The 25,005-nt window shown below is 39.3% G+C and overlaps 1 protein-coding gene across 4 annotated transcripts in view; it reads right to left on the reverse strand.

Annotated features, from left to right (window-relative positions):
• The window catches only part of cacna2d2a (calcium channel, voltage-dependent, alpha 2/delta subunit 2a), a 136,506-nt gene that overhangs the window by 36,185 nt on the left and 75,316 nt on the right, over nucleotides 1-25,005 (reverse strand). For 3 of the 4 annotated variants that reach the window (XM_067506095.1, XM_067506094.1, XM_067506097.1), the window contains 2 exons: nucleotides 13,971-14,015; nucleotides 9,973-10,111 (listed from right to left, as the gene is read on the reverse strand). In XM_067506095.1, coding sequence (XP_067362196.1) covers nucleotides 9,973-10,111; nucleotides 13,971-14,015 — 184 coding nt within the window. The remainder of the gene's footprint in view (nucleotides 1-9,972; nucleotides 10,112-13,970; nucleotides 14,016-25,005) is intronic. The other variant, XM_067506098.1, reaches the window with a different exon arrangement.

Below are 25,005 nucleotides of genomic sequence, written 5' to 3' on the forward strand. Positions count from 1 at the left end.
TTTTTTTAATATTCAAAATAAATGTTTTTTTTTTTTAAGACTATAGGTGATGAGCCCTAATGTGACCAAACTACAACACAGTTAGATTTTTCTCTTTGCAACATAAAGGTTTACTCTACTTGCTGAGTAACCTTGCCTTGCCAGCAGCTGTAAGTTGAGTGCATAAGAATAGATGTATGTAAGCAGGCAGCTTAGGCGGCGGTAGTTGTCTGAGCAGGGCATCAGTTCAATCTGTAAGGAGTGCAGAGGATGAATCTCAAATGACCTTGGAGGAGGTCCTATGTCACTCACAGCATGTGGAGGCAGAAGGCACTTCTGAATTTCTGATAGCAGAATAATACAAACTAATTTGTGTTAGAGGAGAAGAGAAATGGATAAGTTTGTGCTTGACATTGTAAATGCTTCATCGTGTGAGTTAAAATGCAAGGTGACATAGAAATATCTCACAGGTCAGAGTGGAGAAATATTCATCATGTAGTTGACCAAAATTGGAATAACAATAATGGCAGTGGTGGAATAGCATCAGGAGCAATGTGTATTTCATTTCCTTTCAGCCTCAATCTCACATAACTCATATTGTAGTTACACTGTCCTATTTCTTTCACTTTTGATCCAAATCCTTTTTTAACCTAACCACACAAGACAATAGACATCCTGACACACAAACGCAAACCAAAAAATCCTTTTAGTCTGTGTTTAATAGTTAATCTAAGTCAGAAGATGGGGAGTGCAATCAGAGGTTTAATAGCCACCTGATTAAAGGGGAAACAAGAAGAGGGGCTGAGGTGAGGAGAACTTCACTCGTTTCTTTGATTTAATTACTCAGCCAACCGGAGATAGATAAGCCTCTGAACCGACAAGTCCAGCTTTTCTCAGCCCCTCGCTTAAATTTCACACAAATAAATGATCTTTATCCACTTTTCCCGTGGTTTTCAATTACTGCTTAGCTTTTGACAAGCCAGTTTAGAGGTCAGTTTAGAGGTAAGAAATATGCCACAAATCTTCACCCCATCCACTGCTTACCTTAATAACCACAATCTCACTGACTATACCTAAAAAATATATTGTGTTTATCCCTTCAGCTGAAAGCTGCCAAATTTTCACCAAAGTTGTAGCTCTCGTGCGTGTTCACACACACAAACACTCACACACACCAGAAGCACTAAGTAGTGTCTGGAGGATAGGAATATATGAAAGCCAAATTGCTGCCATCACCAAGGGGAGCTCCTCAACATGTTTTTCTCAAAATTCATAGACATAAACACAAAGGAAGAATGCAGGAGGATAGAAGCAGCCCTACAGATGGGGATAAACATAAAAACCCAGAGAGAGGGGGAGGACGACTGATTGAAAGCAACACAGAAATTAACACGAGTGAGTGGCTGCTTTCACAGCTCAAAAAAGGCAATTTCTCACCCATGAGGGAAGGGACAGCGAGAGAAAAAAAGCACAAAACAAACTTCAATTCACAGCTAAATTGAAAATGGAAGAATCTAAGGCATGGCTGAAGTCAAAGCATTGATTATCTGAAGTGCTTTCATATTGTGTAACAAATGTCAGATCACCTTTGTTCTTTGTAGGTGAACAACTAGCTGGTGAAAAACTGCAAGCTGTTAGTCACTGTTATGATAACTGAGGTGCACCATCATTGTAAAACAACTAGTTTGACATTTCTACAAGAAATGTAATTACAGTCTACCAAAATGAGGAAGTAAGAGCTTTATGTTGTGGCTCTTATTTGCCAAGAGTCCAGATGGGCTAAAGAATGATAAAGAGTAAACTACAGTAAAGAGAGGAATAACTGAGAGTGAGACCAGTGGGTATATTTTACAGGTGTTTGTGTAGAGATTATCAACTAAGCGATGCATTTCAATTTGACCTGGGATGTGCAGTACGGTGTGGTCAAAAAAGTCATCTGATTAATGTGAAAAAAGTATTATCCTTTAAGCATGAAAACTATCCTAGCGTGTTTTCTCGGCAGAGTGCTCTGAAGTCGTGGGTGCTCTTATCTGGAGAGGCACTGGGTTTGTAATGATAGCTGTCCCAGAAAGGCCGAGGGCAAAGAGACACCTTGCAACCCCTGTTTAAAACTGGCAACAGCTCAACTACAGTACCTTCACTTACATCAAGGTATTAACCAAAATCCACCTATGCATGATGAATTATCAGTGGCATCCCTTTCTGGGGCTGCATGCATATGATTTTAACTGCTGCAATGTGCTGAAGCCAGGTGGTTAGGGTTATGGACGACTATACAAAATGCAGGACTGATACACCAGAGTTCAGGGTTTACATCCAAGCTCAGGTCTGTGGTTATATTTAGCCAATACAAGGACTTTGGTTTAGGTTATGGAAAATAACTGTGTATTGTGCTTTAATCCCCTGCAAACCTGCTACATTCTATAGTTACCAATATCTCTTCATTTTGATAGAAAACGCAATCTGGCCAGCATAACGTTTCGTATTGAACATATTTGCTTTTGCTAATTAGGTTAGTCTCGGTCCTTCAATCAAGGTTAATAAGACAGACTAAGAGTACATGTGTTTATGCTGCCAGCTGAAACTAAATCCGTCAGAGACACCTCTATTGTTATTTCAACTCTGCTAACACGCACACACACACACACACACACACACTCACACACACACACACACACACTAACACAAGCAAACACTCATGCAGGTGATCTCTGCAGAAAAAATTGGCACATTAGAGATAGGAGAACACAGCAAACTAATTCTGTTTCATTTATTCAGTAAGGATATGTCGTGACTTCTCTGGACAGTTGAAAAAAAGACAAATTTCCCCTGGGAGGAAAATATGCTCACACAGGCAGTCAGGGCCTCAGAGTGCTGTGTTGGTCTCATCTTTCACGTGAAACGTGCCTCTCTCTGATATCTTTAAAAGGTAATTTATCAGCGCACCGCTCCCCTGACATTTAGAGCACCCTTGGCTTCGCCCCTTTATGGAGCAAGACTGCACACACAAGTAGGGAAACAATTATGAGTGGGATTTATGGAGAGATCATTGCTCAACCCTCCCACCACCTCTATATTATAACCCCACCCCCAACAAAACCCTCACATACACATTATTCATACTGATACACTCTTGATAAGGAGACATCCAAACCAATATACGCCCTATGGCCCATAATAATACAACATTATAGATCTGGGTACATGCATTTACCATACACAGTGGTCTGTAATACATCAATGTGGTGGACAGGGGCTCCCTCATAAGAAATCTGGAATTGTAACGTAGTTCAATCTGTTAGCTGAGTCCATACAAAGAGTCGTAACCTTTATTGCTGTCATCAACATCAAAAGTTTACATTTTATACTTGTCACATTGACAAAGTTGCTGTGCTTCAGGTCTGATGTGTAGCTGATATTAGACAAGCAAAAAGGTGAATAAAGATAGACACATTTACAGTGGTCACAGCATTGAAATGTGGCCAAATTATGCTAGCTCATCTGAAGACCTCAGCGTGAAATAAAACTAAAGGTAAAGTAGAGAAGGGTTGTCTTGCTGTTTTTAACCACAACTGTAAAACAGTACAGACCAGTATCTCTGCCCCTGCATCTACCACCTTCTTCTGTCTCTCTGTATTGTCAGCTCAAATTGATTTACATCTCCCCCTCTCTCCCATGTTTCCTCCCTGTCTCGCCCTTTTTCCTCTTCCTTCAGGGCTTCTTTGTTGCTATGTGTTAAAGAGCCTGAACCTTAAAAATTTCATCCTGCAGACAAAACAGCAGCAACAGGAACTGGCAGCAGCTCACACATCCACAAACTAAAACAAAGTCTAAGCCTTCACAGAGAAAATTTGTCTTATTTTTCCCTGTGAAGGCTCTGGTTGAGAGAAATACTGTAACACCCAATAGATATAGCCTAAGTTGTATTCTTAACCATTTACTTAACAAGGCATTTACCAAGAACACACTGTATTTGCAATTGAAACAGCTAAATTAGCGAATTACAAACCAAATTCATAGAAGGAACAGCACTGAGTACAGTGTGTAAGTCTAGTTGTCATTCAAAAAAGGGTAATCTTAGAGAGTAATGGAGGAGGTGGGGGTAAATGGAAATTTCTCTGAGGAGGGACAATTATTCAATATACAGAATAAGACAGAAGGTTTCACCACACCTCTGGAGTGTGTCTCCAAATACATTTTCTAATTAAAGAAGTGCAGTAAATAACAAACACACAAAATGTAATTTGTGAGCCTGGTGGTGAGTGAAGTGGAGTTTGCTGTGCTGACTGTTCTAATTAGTGTGTGGATACATGATAGTGCCCCTTCACTGGGCACACACTATAGGGGCTGGATGGGTGAGGGGCCGAAAGAGAAAGATAGAGCCTGTAAAGTCAGAAATGACACAAATATAGCCTGAAGTGTTTATATCGTCTTTCTTCTATTTAGATTTAAGTTAAAATCCAATTTGCCTTATCCCCCTCTCTCTATCGCATTCTGTATTTTTCCCCCCCACTTTCTCTCTTCTTCTTTTTTCCTTTTATAAATCGCTTTTGCTTTCTTCCACACATTTAAATCTGGTTTGATGTTCAGAGGGGCTGAGTTGATCTCCAATGTGGCGTGAGTTGGTTGAAAGGGAAGCTTCCTCCACTGAAAGGAACCTGGGGCATGTGAAAAGAATACAGGCCGCATGTACAGTACTGCACGTGCACATGCTCTCTCTCCTTCTCTCACACTGACACACACACACACACACACACACACACACACACACACACACACACACACACACACACACACACACACACACACACACAAACACACATACAGCCCTAGACGGTTGCATTTTACATTTGGCTGAAGCAACTCCTAAAATTCACAACTTATAATACTAAGATGCCAAATATACCATGTATAATTACAGTATATAAATCTATGGAAATAACACACAATAAAGTGGGAACATTCACTAAATGTAGTAATGGCATATAACACAATTAAGTATCAAACGACAGTCTCATTCTTTCCCTTCCTTTTGTGAACAGCCCTGAGCATGTCTATCAAAAGTTGCCTTTGTCCCTTCTGCACCACACGAGCTGACTTTTCTTCACATTCATTTTAAACAAGATGAGAGACATCAGAGGTAGTTTCACTCAAATGAAACACAGCAGATGCAAATCTTTGTCTTCTTTTTAAGTCTCATACGACACTGCATTGACTATCAGCTGTATCTGTTGCACTCAATTTTCCTTTGCACATTACATACACCGCATGCAATTTGCTCTTTACAAATGTGAATTGGATGATATTTTGCTAGGAGCTTCCCAGAGGGGTTCAGCCATAGACCAGAAAATGCTGTAGCAAAATAGAAGCTAGCATTCAAAATTCAGCAAGTATAAAACTGCTGCTGATTTAAAGCACTAATTCTGGGATTGTATTTATCTCTGTAAATAAAACTTTCACAATTTTGTAAAAAGTTTGACCTATTTCCTACTCTATACTATATTACTGATTACCATCTAATGCACAATATTTTATCTCAGTTTTCTTCCTTATTTAAAATCCTGTAATAAACATTTTCTTGCATCCATCTTTTCTTTTTTTGTCAAAATATTGTTACAGTTCTAACAATGCAATGTTGGTACAGTTAGGTTACTGCCTTCACTCCCATTCCTAAAATGTGAGTTTGAACTATTAAAGTCATGATTTATTCAAACTCCAAAACCAACCATTAAAGTCTCTATAGTGAATATTTTTCAATGTGACAGCATTGAAGCAGTGCAACACCATGAGAAGCATCACTCACAGTGATGATGTACCTACAGATAACACCCCCGCTAAACCCATTGTGCACGACCTGCTCAGCACCTAATGGCATACAGACTGAGTTAGCAAACAGCTGGAAAAATATTGAGCATATAGCAGCTAAATAGACAGGCATTGCCTCAAAAGTTAATGGAGATAAAAAATGTTATGTTAAAAGTCTTGAATGTCTTAAAGCATCCTTGGATTCACAAGTAAGAGACATGGCACATAATGGCTGCATAAAAGATACTTTGGAATACTTTGGAAAAATGTTGACATCAGGTAAATTTAAATAAGTTAAATGTAAAAGGAAACATAGCTGGAACAAACAGACAATCAAGTCTAAAGGGTGGGTATGGTGTGTGTGTGTGTGTATGATTTTGGAGGGAGGGGTAGGTGGTTTAATCACTCTATAAAACACATTTAAGCTCTGCTCTTTCATAAGTACAAACAGCTAGCTGGTCCTCGCCTTGCATTTTTGATAACCAGGTTTCTTGCTCTGCCTTACTACGTTGGCGAACTGACCGCTGGAAAAGACGCCACATGCAGTGGATTTAAAGCTCAAACTTTATGGAAGGACTTCCTACATTCACTTTTGGTTTGCTTTTTTCCCTGCTGGGAAAAGGGGCTCCTTATTCTCACAAAAAACCCTAATGTAGCCATACACCATCTGTACACTATGAATACATAATCAATACTAATACAAGGCTGATTTAAAACCTTTTATATTTTTAACGTGGTATGTACATGCAATCTAAAACTGACTCAACCTGGCTTTTTACAGTCTGTCTACCCTCTAATTACCAGCATATTTCTACTGAATCTACAAAATACTCAGCATAGAATAACATATTATTATATAAGTAATACTTATTATTTTAAACTTTATATTACCAGAGCAATTATTCAACAAATCTCTGCATCTTGCAAATTTTTGTAACATTCACTTTGAAAATAAAACCTTTGTCCCAATGAATGACACCATCCACTTAAGTGTATTCCTCTGTGGCTATGTTGTGATGTCCATTCTGTAATAACCAATGATAATTAGAAGAAAACAGTATGAATGTTTGACCTAAGCTAATTAGAAAGTTTGCAGACTTGGCAGCAGGAATCAGCAGTGGGATAATGAATCATAAAATGGTTCATTACTGCGCCCAGGGAACACTCTCAATCTCAATAAACGGACATGGGGCCTAGCAGACAAATCAAACCAGGACGTGTACACCGCCTCATTTAGCTTCTGAAAGGATCACAATTTAAAAAAAGAAATAAAAAAAAAAAAAGCTTTTTTGCTCTAAATGGTTTCTATTATTAAAGTCTCTTCTCCTTTGCTGTGTTCTTGCCCATTTTAATTCTACCCTTCTCACTATCTGAGCGTCTCTCAGTCCATCTCCAAGGGACGTCATTTTGATTTGACAGACAAGTCAAGCTGCTATTTTCTGCAAAACAGTAAATTTTTTCAGTGTATTAACAACGTGCACAAATCAAAGAAAGCTACTCAAACTACATAAAACATGTGTGCTAATAATCTGCATCTGAGAATTTCACAATAACCACTATGGAATACTTTGGACTCGTTCTTCCTACAGTCTTCTTTTTGCTGCTTTCCCTCAGGCCTCCCCCTGAGGAACGAGTGCTGAATCTTCCCACTCACATCGGTTCTCTCCTGCTAATCCCAAGGCACCCTGCAGACTCCCACTGGTAGGACCAGAGCAGAACGGCACATACAAATAACAATTCAGTTCCACGATCTCTCAGAAGCGATTGCTGATCCCATGACATGAGCTCAATGTAAATTTCTGCAAGATATATTTGTAAAGACAGCATCTTATTGATTTATTTCTATAGCACATGCTAAACTCACAGTGGACAGTGAACAGAGACAACTAGTAGCAACTAGCGTTGTCTCAAGACTCTAATCTGAACAGCGAGCAAGAGTGGGCCACAGAGGTCTGATGAGCTCACTTCTATCCGATTCTGCACCAACCCCCAGAGCTTTTCTTTCCAAACCCGTAGTGGAAAGTTTCACACACCTACTTCTGGATCCACAAGAAGCTTTCTATAACTTATAGAGCTGTACTTCACAAGACCTGTAAACAGACTTTGATGTGTAAAATTGGTTGAGCTATCTTTTAATGCTGTCAAAATTGTACGGCACATTCAACAGCTCCAGGATAACTGATTTCTACATTTGTGCCTGAAATGTTAATGTTTGGTGGAAAAGCGTTGTCAAGAATTACTGTACATTTGCACAACATCATGTTTTCCAACACTGTTTATTTATCGCTAATGACTAAAACACAGCACGCATGTTCATAATGGAGTTGGCACAAAATCTGCAGTTGGCAATCTCAGCACAGCAGACTGCGCAATGGGAGCTAACTAAACAACATCAATAGTAAACATTTGCCACAACACTAGTTGAAAAAATTTAATTCTATGCACTGTACCACTTTACTCCTCTTGTCTCCACCAGGCTCAATCAAGAGGCCCTTATTCTCTGACTCATATCTTCAGACAGGGGAACCAGAGCTGGCAAAAAATGGCTCAGGGAACAATGTGCAGGCCTGATTGCTCTTTTGTGGGTTAGCTGTGGCTTTTGACATCTCCTCCTGAACCAAGAGTGTCTAATTCTGACAAGATTTGTCTGGAGACACAGCTGGAAGGCATTGTTACAGACAGGTGCCATACATTTTCTGTTCAACAAAGAAGGCAAAGACCTAGACAATAACGGGGAAAAAAAAGTCCACTGTGGAAATGGACATCTGTCTGCACATGCACCTTTTTTTTTTTTTGAGCCTTTAAAGAGACAGGCAGAGGGTGTCCAAAAGGTTAGAGGTGGATAACAGAGGGAACATGCCAAGCAAAATCAGAGTCCTAGATGGTACATGTGTTCCCTTTTGTCCATTTGGCAGCAACAGACTAAGGAGGGTGTTATGTCTGCAGGCTAGTGCAGTGCCAGGCAGGAGGACAGGGACGACGAGCAAGGGGAGACCAGGGCCACGCAGAAGGGGAAAAAAGTACAAAGCTGGAGTGAGATGGCGTTTGTCATCTAAAATCATGTTAGTGTGCTAAAGTGCTGGCAGGTATAAAAGAAGGGAGAGATTGAATGAGCACGTGAGTGAGCAAGGGAGAGAGAGAGAGAGAGAGAGAGAGAGAGAGAGAGAGAGAGAGAGAGAGAGAGAGAGTGAGAGAGAGAGAGGGAAGTCAAATTAAAACAGAAGGCTATGCACAACCCAATGGTATGCATAAAAACCACATGCTCTGGTAAACCTTATACATATGAGAAATTCATGGACTTGTTACCATCAGCTGCCATCAGCTGACGGGAGACACAAGCCTTTACAGTTGAATGCTATTTTTTCTTTCTTAGCCTTCTATGTGTCTTAGACAAACTATATATGCCTTAAAGCCATTCAAGTGTAGAACTAACTTCTAAGACAAGTTTTCATTATATTGTCATGTCTTTTATACCTCGTTAAGTATTTATATCAAAATCCTTCTATTATCCTTCTTATTTTGCACTCTGAGGCAGAAACAAAAATTTCTTCTATCAAAGACTTTGTAGTTCAACCCCAATTCACACAAAATTGGGACAATGTGTAAAATGTAAATAAAAACAGAATGCAATGGTTTGTAAATCTCATCAACCCATATTCTCTTTTCCAACCCTCATCATTTCCAAAAGATTGTACTTTCCCAGATGATCTAACAACACAAGTGAGGGAGGTGGAGGTGAAGGTGTACTAGCAATCTAATCACATCCTTGAGTGATTTAATTAAGTCTCTCAAATGATACTTCCTTTACAAATCCTGTTTCACTTGGTAATACTGTATGCCACAGTATGGAAGCTGAAAATGGTAACTGCTGTCTCATGTAACCTCAACTGAGGTCAAACTCTGTTCATAACTGATATTCTTGTTTCATGCATTTAAAAACCATTTCCAATGTAGTTCTGTATTTGTTTGTGTGAAAAACCTTTTCAGCAAAAAATATTTAATTTCATTTTAGGCAACATATCAGAGTATGTACAGTAAAAGTCTCACGAAATTCCGCGCTATTTTAGGTATGTAATTCTTTTACTTTAATAATAGGTAATTTAGTGCATTTTCTCAATTAAGAGAGTTCTACTCAATAGGTCAATCTCCAGAACATAAATAAAGGAAAATATAGTCTTGTATACTTACACCCTTTGTATATGTCTGTAGGAATCTGGACGGCACTGAAAGAGTAGTTGACCTTGTTTTTAAAATTGGGATCGTCCACAAACTCCAGCTCCAAAGAGGAAGAGCTCTCCAGTGGGTTTTCCTCTTCTCCATCCTCCGTCTGCAAACACACACACACACACACACACACACACACACACACACACACAAAATGTGTGAGCATACAAATAAGAATAGAAGTGGATAGAAAAATGGGGGAAACATGCAAATATAGTGCTACATTCTGTCAGCTCCCATATTGTGGCTTTTCAACACCCATCTGTGGCCCTGGTACACTATTTTGTCTCTTTTTCTGACTCAACCAAAAAGTCACATACCATTTGGAGAGCCTTAAGCACAAAAATAGCAAATACTCTGCCTTTTATTTGGCTTTAGATTTAGGTACTAAATCAGAGAACAGCAGCAGATATCAGAGCAGACACCAAACAGAGAGAATCATTAGTGATGAAGATGACTATCACAGACACTAGTTGTCATACAAATTAACCCCAACAATAACTACTGTAAAACCACTGTTTAGACTCACCACCTATTCAACTGGTAGCATATTTCTAAACAGACCTTGTTTAAACAAACAAAATGAAACTGTGCTGATGCTGCATACTATTATATATTAATATCTTTTGCGTCTTCACTTTCTCAGTACTACGTGATGCAAAAGCCTGACACACACAAGCACTGCATTAGGAAACTGTCAGATATTAAACAAAGGCAAAAGATAAAAAACTGACATTTAAGCTTTTTATCTTGATATGTTATCAATGGAGAACAATCTGTGCCTGTTCCCACAAGAAGAAGTGATTGTGGGGTGCAGAAAAAAATGGCAGCAAGATGCAACCTTACTTTCTGGCTGAGATTATTAGCTCACTCTTCATCTGATTAGTAGTATGCATACTTATCTTTTCAATACATTTTTAGAAAACAGCACATATCTAAAATGAGCAAGTCACATTAACATGACAACACAAAAAAATAAATGTAGATGTCTTAGTCACAGATAAGTCTTTGTTAACACTATTTAATTATTGTCTGCTTATGTACCCAGCTCTTTGATACATTGCCATACCAAAGTAGCCCTCAGCACAGTGTGACATCATGCATCTATCCTTCTTCCTTTATTAGTCATACTTCATTAGCCTTCATTTATTGAATATTTTTAAAACAAAACTCACATCTCTGATCATTTCTCATGCTTTCTGACTGCTGAATAGAAAACATTACTTCAAAATAAATCTTCTGAGTGCAGCAAATGTGTGACTGCATTACGCAGATTGTGTTTTAATAAAGCAGCATGGGTTAATTGGATCTGACATGATATAAACTGTTTGTTTTTTTGGAGAAATTAAATCAAAACCCCATGTCCACGGCAGAAATTGACTGATGGGCCAAGGCTAATTGACTATTAAAATGCAATTACAAGCTGTTGGTGGGACAAGCTGCGGGATAGTTATGTTGAAGTCCCATTGAAAGTCAACATAAACAATTCAGTGTCAGAGACTCGTTCATCAGAAGTCTTTTATTTCTACATAACACTGTAGAACATGCCCAGAATGAAATATGGCAGGATAAATATAATTTATCAATATAAATATTGATTTAGATAAATTGAGTATTTAATGCATATACTGTAGTTACTAATTTTTGGAAGAAATGTGTCTACTGAAAACCTTTAAAATAACTTGGGTGGTAAAAATAAAATGTAGTATAGTCTACAGTTGCTAAAAAAATATGTGAGACTTACATAGCTGAGCAAATGTAGCTGCTATTTTACATTTCTATATTTGATTTTATGTCACAAGCTAGAAACACTTCATCGTCCCACAAAGTTTTCATGAGAGTTCATCAGAGAGCCCATTCAGATGAGTGAGAGGCAAGAATGTGTTTAACTGATATCTTAGTTTTATTGGAAATGGTCTTTACAAAATAGTACAGTACATATACAGTAGTAAACCTGATTAGTAGGTGATGCTGACTTTTCAAGAGCACTAACCGTGAGGTTGAGGTGTTTGTTTATCACTCACTCTGCCAGAGAAATTTTATTATTTTTTTTCTAGTAGAGCCCAATCATAATTAACGAAGGCAGCTTCTAATTAGGAGCTGAATAAATCCATGCAGGAAAGACTGATTAGTTCATTTTCTTCAACCATTCACCACCTGTTTTGCTCGATTCATTACCCAATTTGTTAATTTTATCTCTCAGCACTCAAGGTTTAATTAAAGGGTGAAGAGGCCAGAGATGACATTTTAAAGATTCTTTCATTCCTGCCTTTAGCCAATGAGAGCCAACCTAAGACCTGTCACTTATGACCCAACCAGTCACTGTTTGTGAGTGTTTACTTTACAGATTGCTTGAAAGGAAAAAGAAAACAGTTTTTTTAACAAAAAAGAATGCCTTTAGAAACAAATCAAACAATTGGGAAATAAGCGTTGTAACATATATATATATATATATACATATACATATATATATATATATATACATATATATATATATATATATATATATACATACATATATATATATATATATACATATATATATATATATATATATATATATATATATATATATATATATATATATATATATATATATATAGTAATAGGCCAGAAAAAAATATGAAAATAATAAATTTTATATATCTATACAGGTAATACTACCTCTCGATATTCTTCTACTATACCATGCTGTATTACTATCAGAGATCTAAAAGTTCTGGAGCAAAAGTGGATGTAGCAGACCAAGTAATTTTTGAAAAAGCAAAAACAAACTGGAATAAATATTAGACATTGCCTAGCACATTGGCTAGTTAGGGCTTTTAAATAATCATAATGCACAAGTACATTGAGGGTACAGCGACAAGAGGAGAGAATAATAGGGTGTAGAGAATAGGAAAGGGAACAGAGGAGACAAGGGCTAGATAAGAGTGCCTAACAGTCACTTACCTGTCTTAAAAAATCCTTAAGATATTTCCCTAAAAGTACAGGGTGTCATTTGCCTGGGTCATCATGGGGGAAATCAACACTCAGATACGAGAGTATTAGAGAGCTTCTTCTGGAATGCAGGGATGAGGAATGACCTCTGCTGCTGTCTTTGGGGGCTTGTGGGGTTTGTGAAGTGGGGGTCATGGGTGTGTCACTGGCTTGGCCTCAGTGTGCCAAGTTAATGATGACCGATGTTCACCAATTAGATGTGCTGACAGGCCCTAAAGCGCTGTGTCATTAATCACAGGAGCGGTGTGCAAAAAGAGAAAACCACACCACGATTTATTGCCTTTCTACTTTTTTCTCAATCTCTTCCCATTTGTGCTTTGGTGATCTAAGGGGGATTCTTGCATTCCTCCTTCAACCTTAGTCAAACAGTGGACAGGGGCTTTAAGTGTGACCTATCCTGGGAGGGAAGTGCAGGTTGCAGTCAGTGCGGTGCTATGCTGAAATCTGTAACTTGCACAGCTTTTCTGAAGGAAGCTACTTTATTCAGTCATTTCTTTGATAGTCATTCACATTCTTCTATATGAACGGCACAATATGAATGCTGTCCTTGTGTATGAAAATGTTTGTCGTGTATTACGTGAGGTGTCTTGATGGGCACAGAGGTCTATGACAAACCCGTAGTTCAGATCTGCAGTTAACACATTTAAGGTCTGCGTGGGAAGAAGAAAACGGTGGAAATTAGGCTGAGGGAGGACAGCTGAAGTCACTGTCACATGCATGTCGGCCTGCCCCTGCTCTGTCACACCAACTCACCATAAAGCAGTGTCACCTTACTAACATACACAGACAGTCAAGGGACCTGTGACTGGAGGAGGAAGGGGCATCTAAATTGAGGAGTCCGTAACGGGATATGTGGAGGTCAGGGTTGCAGGAAAGGGTGGCAGGGGTATTAAGTGGAGTGGGTAGGATTCAGGGTTTACGACAGGCAGACGGAGGGAGTGGGAAGCAGTCTGTACTGTACTCACATAGTCTGAATCCGCTTTGGAATCGTAGTATGAAATGGCATTCTCCTGTACAGAAAAGAAAAGTAAAAGAACAGGTAATGAAACAAGATATAGCAGCGTCTAGATCACCCCGGTCTCCTCGCGGTGGTAAGCTAGAGAGAGTAATGGTTATATTCAGTCACACTATTCAGCATGAGAATATAATCAGCATCACAGAACACAGGAGGAGTAGTGTGATGTGGAATGAAAGTCATGAGAAGGCAAGCGAATAAGTGCAGATATACTGAAGAATGTAATGCATCTTGGCAATGCTATTGTTAAGATGCAATGTATGTGGCACATGTTCGAACGTGTGTTTGCAACACCGTAGGAACATTTTCATGTGTTGTGGAAAACTGTTTGAAAATGTCAGTTTGTGTGGTGCTGTAGTATGAGCTCAGATGGGAGTAAAGTGGTTTGCAGTGAGAAAAGAATAAACTCAAAATACCACTCTCTTTGAGAGTGTCATCAAACTCAGCTGGCTGTTTGCTGTCTAGGCAAACAGATCTCATAAGAAGTAAAAAAAAGAGAAAAAGAAAAAGGAATGTAACGTTTATGGCACTGTGTTACCCTATTTTGCTCTAATTACCAACTGACGTTTTCAGTCACCCACTGAATCCCCATATTCATCCCCTCACCACAAAGCTCCCAGTCTATAGTCTGAGCAAACACCCAATACTGAAGCTGTTACCCTCCCTGACATCCTCTCCTCCTCTGAACTGGCGGCTGTTACTTATCTCCCATAGAGGCAGGCAAGAGGGCGGGCAGGGGCTGCATGGTGTGAGTAGCATCCACGAGGCCTGCCTCATTATGAGGAAGACTGGATGAGGATGCACTCTCAAGGGCACCACTGTGACTGACTCTTCCTTAACTGAAGTGCTGTGGTCATGGTCTAATGCGGGAGAGCAGCTGACAGTGAAAGAGAGTCTTCTGTACAGATACACTGGGTTTTTCACATATTAAAGTCTGCCTATGTTATTCTTCTCAAAATCTGTTTGTCTCTTGTTTTGCTCTTCTTAGTTTTCATCATCCTCCTGGTGTCTCACCCACAAGCTTTTTACATTTGTTTACCTTGTACAGAAACACACACACGAACACACACCCCTATATGCACAAGTATTTTGTTTCTCTGTCGGTCCCCATCTTTTTCACAGTTCCCTTTGGCAAGACAGCCTCTCTACATACCATGGCCGGGGTTTTGGCTGGCCTCCAGTACTAATCATTGAGTCAGTCTTCAGGTCAGTCCCTAACACCTCACAAAAGAAACACAGTATGATTAAAACTCACACTGACACCAAACATGGGGTGGACCAGCCTGGATGCAGTTTGTGTCTCTGGGAAATGAAAGTGGACAAGATAGCAAAGGAGTGCAATCTGCTCCCCTGACATGTCTCCTCAACTTACCAGTACTCCCTGTGCCTCCACAGCTCTGTGAAAGATCAGGAGTGAGGATGAATGGAAAGGAGCTCAGTGAAGGGATCACAGTGGATAGTTCGTGGATCGAAGTGCACTGGGTTAAGTTGGAGGGTTAGGGATGGAGGTTGAACTTGTGGTGATATGATGGGATGAATTGAGAGGAAAGAGATGGGTGGTGGTGGGTACAGTGGGCAAAGAGCTACCAGGGCTAAAAATAGCCTGTGCCTCTGCAGAGAGAGAAGAGACAGAGGGGAAGAGAGACTGTGGCAGAGCAACACTGTTGTTGTGTCTGCCAGCAGAATTAATCACGAACCCATTCCTGCTTAGACTGGTCCCTCACTTAGTAAGAGTGAACTCTGACTAAGTGATGGACCAGTCTAGTGAGTTCACTCTTACTACTGCAGCATTTCAAGTCATTATTCAAAACTGTGTCCTATAAATAAATGTATGCATCTTGCACCTAAGGGACACTGCCGACCAGGTTTGCTTTAACAAATAACACCCAATGAAAATATACCACGTTACTTCATATAGGGGTCCAAAACTGCAACTCCATTGCTTGCGCATTCTCACTGCACCCCTATTTTGTCAATAACCTTCATTATTCTCTTTATTGCAGACAAGTGATACATAGAATATAAGTCTGAATAAAGGAGTGGAAAAATATAACTGAGTTGTTTGAACTGCATAAAAATTATTTCAATCACACATGTATGCTATAGCTTTTTCAGTTAATAAATCTGAATCCCAATTCAACATCCACAGAATAGGAAATGTTGGAAACGTGTTAGAGTGTTCCTTGTAGCACCAACTCCCATCGGACACCAAAAAAAGACATCATATTTTAGAGGAATGGTACTTGTCTTTCCATAGGAGATTAGACTGAAGTCTGCCTGTTGGAGAGTTGCCCAAGACCAAGGTATATTCTGCTGCCTTTTGCTTTTTTTGTCACACATCTGTACTGCAATGTCACTGGTATCATGTTTGTTTGCACAGCTGGATGACTGGACAGCAAGCTAAACCTGTGTTTACCTTGCTGTAGATATCACTCCTCCTGAACCTGCACCATGCCACATCCCCCTACTGAGGATTTGTAAGAAGCATATATAATATAATATAACATTTTTAGAAACTGAATGTAACACATTTTAATGCTTTTTTACAAAGGTAAGGACACTGTTCCTATACTATGTTATCATTCCATATGTTTTTGAACCAGCCTGCCCCAATAGGTGCTAACAAAAGTATTTATAGCTGTTGAATAATATGCTAATAATGACTGAGTCCAACAATATTACAATATTTTGTAATCCAATTTTTAATTTTAAATTGTGCTGATTTAGAGCAGCAGCATATTTACGCGAATGAAGATGGCAATTCATGACACCTTAGTATTACTGATCCATACTAACTAATCTTTTTGTAGTCACTTCACCTCTACTGCCACAATTTTTACTTGAATGCATCTGTATAAATTTGGTGCCTTTAGCAATATGATGAAAATAAAACCTCTTAATGCACTGTAGTTACTCTGATTCTATTTATAAATGCAAAACCTTCAACCACACACTCTGATGCACTGAGCAGACGTGCACAGAAGAGGCGATTTCATGTGGACGAGTCCAGGGCCCAGCCCCCAGGGTAGCCTTGCCATCTGCTGTGGTTGGTCAAAGGTCTCTATGGGCTCAGGTCTGGGTTAAACACACATCTGATACAACACCAGGCCAGCAATTACCCCAAACTCATCTCTCTCTAGGCAATGTGCAGCCTCCCAATGCACACTTACAGATGTATGATATATAATCTAATCCTTCCAGTACTCATTAACTGTATAATTTAAATGCACTTATATATACAGTGGCAAGAAAAAAAATTGAAATTTGTTTTATGCATTAATTGGTCATTACATGTAATCAGAGCAATCAAAGTCACAAGTCCGGACAAACATGATGTGCTTAATTTACAATAATAACTTAAAATAATAATTTCTGAATAATATTTCAAGTCCTTATTGAACACACTACGCAAACATCCAAAGTGCTGGTGGTAAAAAAGGAAACCCTTGAATTTAAAGCTACAGTTCTCGACTTAAGTTTGTGCTAACGTGAGACTCAAAATAAGTCCTCTCTGCTCTGCCCAGTCCTCCTTCTCCCTGTTCTAATACAGATTTGCTTCAGTCATTACACTTCACTACACTCTTCACAGCCCCTCAGGTAGTTGTAGATTCCAAATTACAATAACTAAGAATGCAAATAAACTTAGTAATCAAGCAAAAATCATTGTTCTTCTCTGATTGGTCAGAAGCCTCACTTAAAAATACTTTAAGAAGCAAATCTTAGCTCTGCTGCCATTGGTTTTCAGTAAGTGTCATGGGAGTCTTTCACTGCATCGCTCTACAAAAAGGTAGGAAAAGGTGTTGGAGCATATTTCTATTAAATTTCAAAAAAAAATGTTGCACACTGTGAGGGGGAGCAAAGCAGCAAGTCATAATGATCCCAAAACCATACTGATGTTTTCCTGTTAGCATAAGCATACTGTGCCTTCAGTTTCCACAGTCCACAAAACATTTTCCCAGTAGCTACATTTTCTCAGGTACATTGTGATGATTTTAAAAGCCTTCCCTGTAGTGTCTTGTCATGGACACCATCATTTGCTTATAGTATAATAATGAACAGAGTCATTAACATGCCTCAATGATTTCTTTAAGCCTTAAGCTGCTACTGTGGCCTCATTGAGCAATCTGCGTTGTGCCTTTGGAGTCTTAGCTGGCCGCCCACCTCTAATGAGACTAGGCACAGCACTCAATAACTTTGCTGTGATAATGGTTTGTAAACATTTTCACATCTGTGCAAATCAAACATTCTTGATCTTAAATCTTCTGAGACCTTTTTGTGAGACATGTCATAGTAATCAGCAGATACTTCTTCAGAATAGCAAATAGTTTGCATGTTTTTCGAAGACTTAGGGGCTCTAACCCACACTTCCGATCTTGCTTAATTGATTGGACTCCAGGTTTGCTAACTCCTGACTCCAATTAGCTTTTGTTGATTTAATTTGCCTAAGGCTTCTCTTTTCCAAGATTTAGTCAAAGTTTGGGGATTTTAATATGGATAGGGAGAACACCCATGCGTCTTTGTTATAAATAGGTTTCATTTATCCCTCATTTTAACAAATTAAGATGTAAAAGCACAATTCCAAATGGATTATTTTTCTTGTGACCATATAGACGATGTGTGGACAAATCCGTGCGTACACGCTCACACACAGATACACACAGGTCTGAAAAATTCCCACTGACACAAAGTGCTATCAGTAAATTAAATCTATCACGCTGAGTGGACCAACAAATTCCAAACAGGAGACAAACACTGAGGTCAGGTGGTGATCTCCAGCCCCTCCCTTACATCAATCTTCCTCTGCTCATCTCCTAGACTCCTCTCCTTACCCTTATCTAGATCTGCTTCCTCTCTCCTCCCTTTGCCCTATCTCTCCTCCTCCTCCTCTTCATCCCTGCCTTGTCTTATCTTCATCTTTCCCACTCTCTCTATCCTCAATACCAGCCTTCTCTCGCCAATTTCAAATTCTAGCAAAAGCAGCGGCCCGTAGGTTAGATGCCTACTGTTGCTATAGAAACCTCCCCTCTGCTCTAGATTACAATGTGACTTTGTCTCTTTGCCAAGGCTACAACGTCTGCTCGTTTTTATGTCTGGCCAGATACATGCCTGCCTATTTTTGTCTGTCTGTACAGTACGGCTGTCAGTGTGTTTGAATATGAGGTTGTTCTGCCAAAGTGTTTTCACGTCATGGGTACATGCTGCTTGTTATTTTAATGTCATCTATTGCTTGTAGATTCACATTTTATCTTCAAAATTGCATACAACTAAAGGTCACAGCCTTTAAGGCCCCCACTTTCATCATATTTGAGGCGAACCTTGACAAAGATTTATTGGTAAAGCACAGTGTTACAATACATGATTAAAAAATGCCTGGTACATAGCAAAGGTTTTCATTTGTAGTGGTATGTGTTATGACTAAGTGGGCTGCTGGGACTGAATCTTTAGAATTTGAAACTGTGAGCTCTCTCAATGGGTTGGCCGAGACAGGTTGACATTTGAGAATGAGACAAGCGCTCAATCATGGGTGGGGACAGATTACAGTCATATTCATATCTCCTCTGGACACCTGCTAATGATTTTATAATTACGGAACACATTCTATGCCTCTGCCATGCCCTGGGGTGTGTGCACAAGCAGGCAGAAATGTGCACACACTGTCTTTAACGGACACACACACACACACACACACAAACACACACACACACACACACACACACACACACACATACAGAGCACCTGTTTCCTGGACCCAAACGTCTAGCAATCATTCTTTGCACTGGTTTCCCTAATGGAGGCTGACATTATATCAAACACAATAAAGGATTTCATTTACTGCTCTTCATTAACCCAAACACGAAAGCCCATAAGGTGCACACATACTCACTCATTAGAGTAAAAATGCAACTAAAAAAAGAAGAAGAAACTAAACTATGTGATTTGGATGCAGAAAACAACTGCTTACGTAAAGTTTGAAGCAAAGCTGTTGTGGAGCATACATTCTCCCTCATTTCCTTATCTCATCTCTCTTCTTGTTTCTAACTATCTCTTCCGGTATCTCTCTATTTCCACAGCATCCCCATATCCAATCTTTGGATGTCTAACACTATGAGCTCAAGACACTGAAATTAAACACTCAGACATATTACCTAGCAAGACCTCTCCTATGAGGAGAGGATTGCAATCCCCCAGGTCAAGCACATATTTTGACTTCAGTGCACATGACATGCAGGTGCATTAAAATTTTAATGATAAGTAGGGAATGATCAACATACAGTTACTTCAGGAGGATGAAATATAGAAGGAAATGTATACACAAGGGTGTTCGTACTAAAAGCAGAGGTGATAGAATGAAATCACAAAATACGATCAGAAACTAATTTGCTCAGCATATTTCCTTTAGTTTATATGGCCCACAGGACTGTATGAGGATGAGAGTGAAAAGGTTAGCTCATGAAATATGATTTTCAAACAGAGGTAAATTAATCATAGACATGTAGAACACTGTCAGAGATCTAAAAGCCCTTTAGCCACTTTGATCTTGATTTGCAGAGGTTGCCCGTAAATAAAATATGAAACCTTGTCCTTTGGTGGTGCAGTTTGGATTCATAAAATGGAAAATGTTATTCTGTACTGGGATACTGCTTATTCACATGAAAGTGAAAAACCTATACTGTAAGATCCAAACTTTTGTGTTGCTGTCCAGACAGTTTAATAATGTTTAGCTGCCAGTTTATTATTCTAAGTACACATAGGTGCTAAAACTAATGCAATAAACAGTCCTGTAATAAATCCAACCTTCACAAAGGCTGGCCATTTTAGAGGGGTGTTTGCTCAAAATGTTAACTTCAGGTACAGGTTCTATCAGTAAACCATGAGCTTGGAAAGTATACAGTCAGGAGTGCTGCTCCACTCCCACTACCAAACATATCCTAAAGCTTTATCCTTTCGTATCCATGATCACTGTCATCGACCTAAATACAGGAGTAATTATTCTTGGTTGTACTGAACATGTTTTAGAAATGATGCTCTTGAATATGGTTAGACCAAAACGTACATTTGTTTATTCTTACGATGATTAATAAAATGTATTTTATTGCTGTACATTTTGATTTCTATTCCTGTTATGTTAAGTGATTATTTATTTATTATATTAAAGCTTTTATGTACCTTAGTGCACTCCTTTCCACAGCAAAGTTATTATAAAAAGTATCCACCCCACTTGGAAGTTTTCATTTTTTATTTATGTATTTTTTACAACATGCGATCATGGCCAATTTATTTGCCTTTTTTGACAAAAATGTACTAATAAAAATAGAAAACAGAAAACAGGTGATGGTACATGTATTGACCTCCTTTGAAGTAACTCATCAAAAACATCACTAGCGCAGAAAATTACTATAATTTCCAAAGTTACACAATTAGCTAAATGGACGTCATCTGAGTGCACTGAATGTTCCAAAGGGGTTGTAGTATAAATACAATAATAATCAGAAACCTGGTGAACACTGTGCCATGAAGACAAAAGTACACTCAAGCAATTCTGTGAATAGACAATTGAAAAGTGGAATTCAGGGGATTATTATAAGAGCAAACTAAGGTACTAAATATTCCTTAGAGTACAGTTAAATCCATCTTTAAGAGCAGAAAGTATATGGCACAGGTATAAATCTGCCTAGAGCAGTCTTTCCTGAGTCCTAAGACTAAGTGACTGTGCAAAAACTAGTGAGAGAGGCCATCAAGGCAACATCCGAAGGAGTTCCAAGCTAAGATGGAAGAGACTGAACAGACAGCAATTGTTGCCTGGTTTCTTCAGTAGCCAAAGCTTTATGGTGGAGTGGTGAAGAGACAAAGGTCACAATACATCTCAGCTAGAGTTTGTCTAAGGTCTGATGAGATGAAAATGGACCTTTTTGACCATTAGACACTGAGTGCTGCAGACTCTAGGCAACAGTTGTCTGAACAGTCTGTACAATTTACTTTCGCCATGCTGTGCATGAAAGAAAGTGATTGAGAAAAAGAGTCACCGAGCAAGGACCTGGACAAATAATAATAAGTAAATTTTGGTCTGGCAAAACAGGGGATGGAGGATGCAAGGATGCAAGAGAGATGTTGAACTGGGTGTTGCTGTTGGAAGAGTGAGTAATACATTTTAGCAGTCTTCTTTTTTTGTGTTTTGGGTTGTGCTTGCTTGATTTGTGGCTCTCTTGGTGATGTTTTTTCAACATCCATGCATGTTGACAGAGGTTTAAGCACTAGCTTAACAATTCAAGGTTAACAAGTAGCAAACTTTCTAAATAACACACATTGAAGCTGTTACTGTGCTTTGCACTGGTTGCTGTATAACTGTTGTTATTTAACTTGCTATGTAATGTTCATTTGTTGTCAATGTAATCCAAGTTTGGAAAGGTTAGTTAGATAGCTGTTTTCTTGTAGAAACAGGAAGAACATCATCTGAAGATGCATACTTCTCTGGCTATGACAAACTTAAACAAGAATTAATCTAAACTAAAAAAGTTTGTTTTTTTTTAATACAAGAAGAAAACGTTAAAATAACCAAAATGGCTCCCTATTTATATTGTAGCACAATATGAAAATGAAAAGTAAAACATTATAAAAGAGAAAAAACTCCCCGCAATTAAATGGGGCTTATTTCCAAAAAATATATTAACATATTTTTATTAATATACAAATTTTTCTACACATATCATTTTATTTAACAATGTATTTGATTAATTGATGTATAGTTGTGGGTGGTTAGCGCTGCCGTCTCACAGGTAGAAGGTTGCGCCTTCACGCCTCAGCCAAATGTGGCCTTTCTGTGTAGAGTTTGCATGTTCTCTCCGTACTTGCGTGGGTTTACTCCGTGTACACTGGTTTCCTCCCACAGTCCAGAAACATCCATGTCAGGTTTATTGGTGAATCTAAAATTGTCCGTAGGTGTGAATGTAAGTGCGAATGGTTGTCTGTCTGTGTATGTCTCTCTGTGGCCATGAGATAGACTGGCGACCTGTCCAGGGTGTACACCGCCTCTCGCCCGATGACAGCTGGGATAGGCTCCAGCCCCCCAAGACCCAAATAGAATAAGCACTGACAGATAATGGATGGATATATTTTTGTTTAACAATGCATTTCCCTTGAGTTTATAGTTGTTGTTTTTGTTATTATTTTGTAAAGATTCTCCATCCTGAAAAAAGCAGTTTGCTGCGCTGTCAAATCATTTTACAAATAAATGCAGACATATTATTTAAGGTGTCTGGTCTGAAAAAATGGCTGTTGTCTTAAGCATTGAAGGTTACTAAAATGCTTTCTAATGTCAAAAGGATAGTCAACCAGCAAACTGGAAATTAAACCGTTGGCCTGGAAGAAAGAGTAAGCGAGAGACGAAGAAAGCTATTGAGCTAGAGTGAAACTCAGATAAAGGAGTGCATGATTGAGGCCTTGGGCGCGGCTGCCTCCCCCTCTCCAACAGCTCCTTGGTCTCTCATTGGCATGCTCTGCATTTCCAGGCTTTTAAGCGATTAGGGAGCTGCTGAGACCATGGCGTCCAAGCATAGCTCCATGCAGATGTTCATTTGTATGCCAATAAACAAATGTGCCCCCAGATTAAAGCTCCAATACACAGTGCAAATTCACAGTGCAAATTCAGCAAAGTGAATGACATTGTCCATGCACTGCTCATCAGTGTTTCTCCTCTTCAGACAGAGCACCATGCCTTCTCTAACTGCACACATACTTCAAAGACTCTCTCAAATGGTCAGCAAACCAAGAGCTTTGAAAATTTAAAATCCCCAATTTAAAAAAATATTAAGGTTACATATTCCATGGTTAATTTTTATGTCCCCAATTTCACCCATAAATCTGCAGTTTTTGCTCTTTGCTATTCTCTCTTTGTAAACATCCTGCAGGTCACAGATTCCTGTTTTTCTCTTCTTTTCCACCGCTCCCTCTCGCCCCCTTCTCTGCTGTGCCGTCTCTTTCTGAGTCTGACACTTTCCCTTAGTATAAAAAGTTAAATCAGCCTGTGAATATTCCAACTCTGCGATAAGGAGAGAAGGCTATGTCCTGCTGTACTCTGGGTAATGCTGGTCTCCATTGTTGGCTGACAGGGCTCTATTGAGAAGCAGGTTTAATGCTGATAGCATCACCACACTGCATGGACACTGTGCCAGATAAAACCTATCCAACATGACACACACATGCCAACACCTCCCAAACAAGGCCCCAATCTGATCATCAGAGCAGAAGCAAGAAAGAGGTGCTGTAACACCAAATAAAGACAAATAAGATAAACAGGCCACACCAATAATGACGCTATCACTGGCTTCCAGAGGGATTTGATAAAGCAAATGCAATTACCTACATCTAAAATTTCTACTGCTTTTGTTGCGGGGGTGAACAATCGCAAACTCTGGTACACAGCCTGGACTGCCCTGCCTAATCCCAACGCAGCTTGCAAGGACAACTGCGCTTCACTTATCTGAGTAAAATGTTTCCAGGTTGAGTTTTTCTTGAATGCAGCTTTTCATTGCACCAATGTTTTTCAGCCATTTTACCACTGCTAGTCTATAGACTCCTGAAAAGTCACCACCCTCTCCTTATAGGCTGCCTGTGAGTGGCCAATCAACAATCAGCACTGGCCAAAGGAAACCTGTTATTTTCGACCCCGTAATCATTTCCATCAGATGCCTTGCTGTCCCTCACAATGATTGGAACATTCAAATGACAAAAAGAAGCCTGCTTTAAGGTATGGTCAGATAGGCACCAAGGACACCAGGGACAGGATGCACCAAGCAAACACTAAAACTCAGACACGCATCTCTCCTCAACTACAGCCTGACCAGCCCATGACCATGTCATGAAATGGCATCCTCACCCCTCAGACATCAGTTTCCTGTGCATCAACAAAAAGGAAAGCCACAAATTATTTTTCTTACATTGTGCTTTTTAAAAATGACAAATTTAACTAACAGGGCATTAGTCTACAA

The sequence above is a fragment of the Channa argus genome, chromosome 5 (assembly GCF_033026475.1).
Source record: "Channa argus isolate prfri chromosome 5, Channa argus male v1.0, whole genome shotgun sequence".
NCBI classification, from domain to species: domain Eukaryota; kingdom Metazoa; phylum Chordata; class Actinopteri; order Anabantiformes; family Channidae; genus Channa; species Channa argus.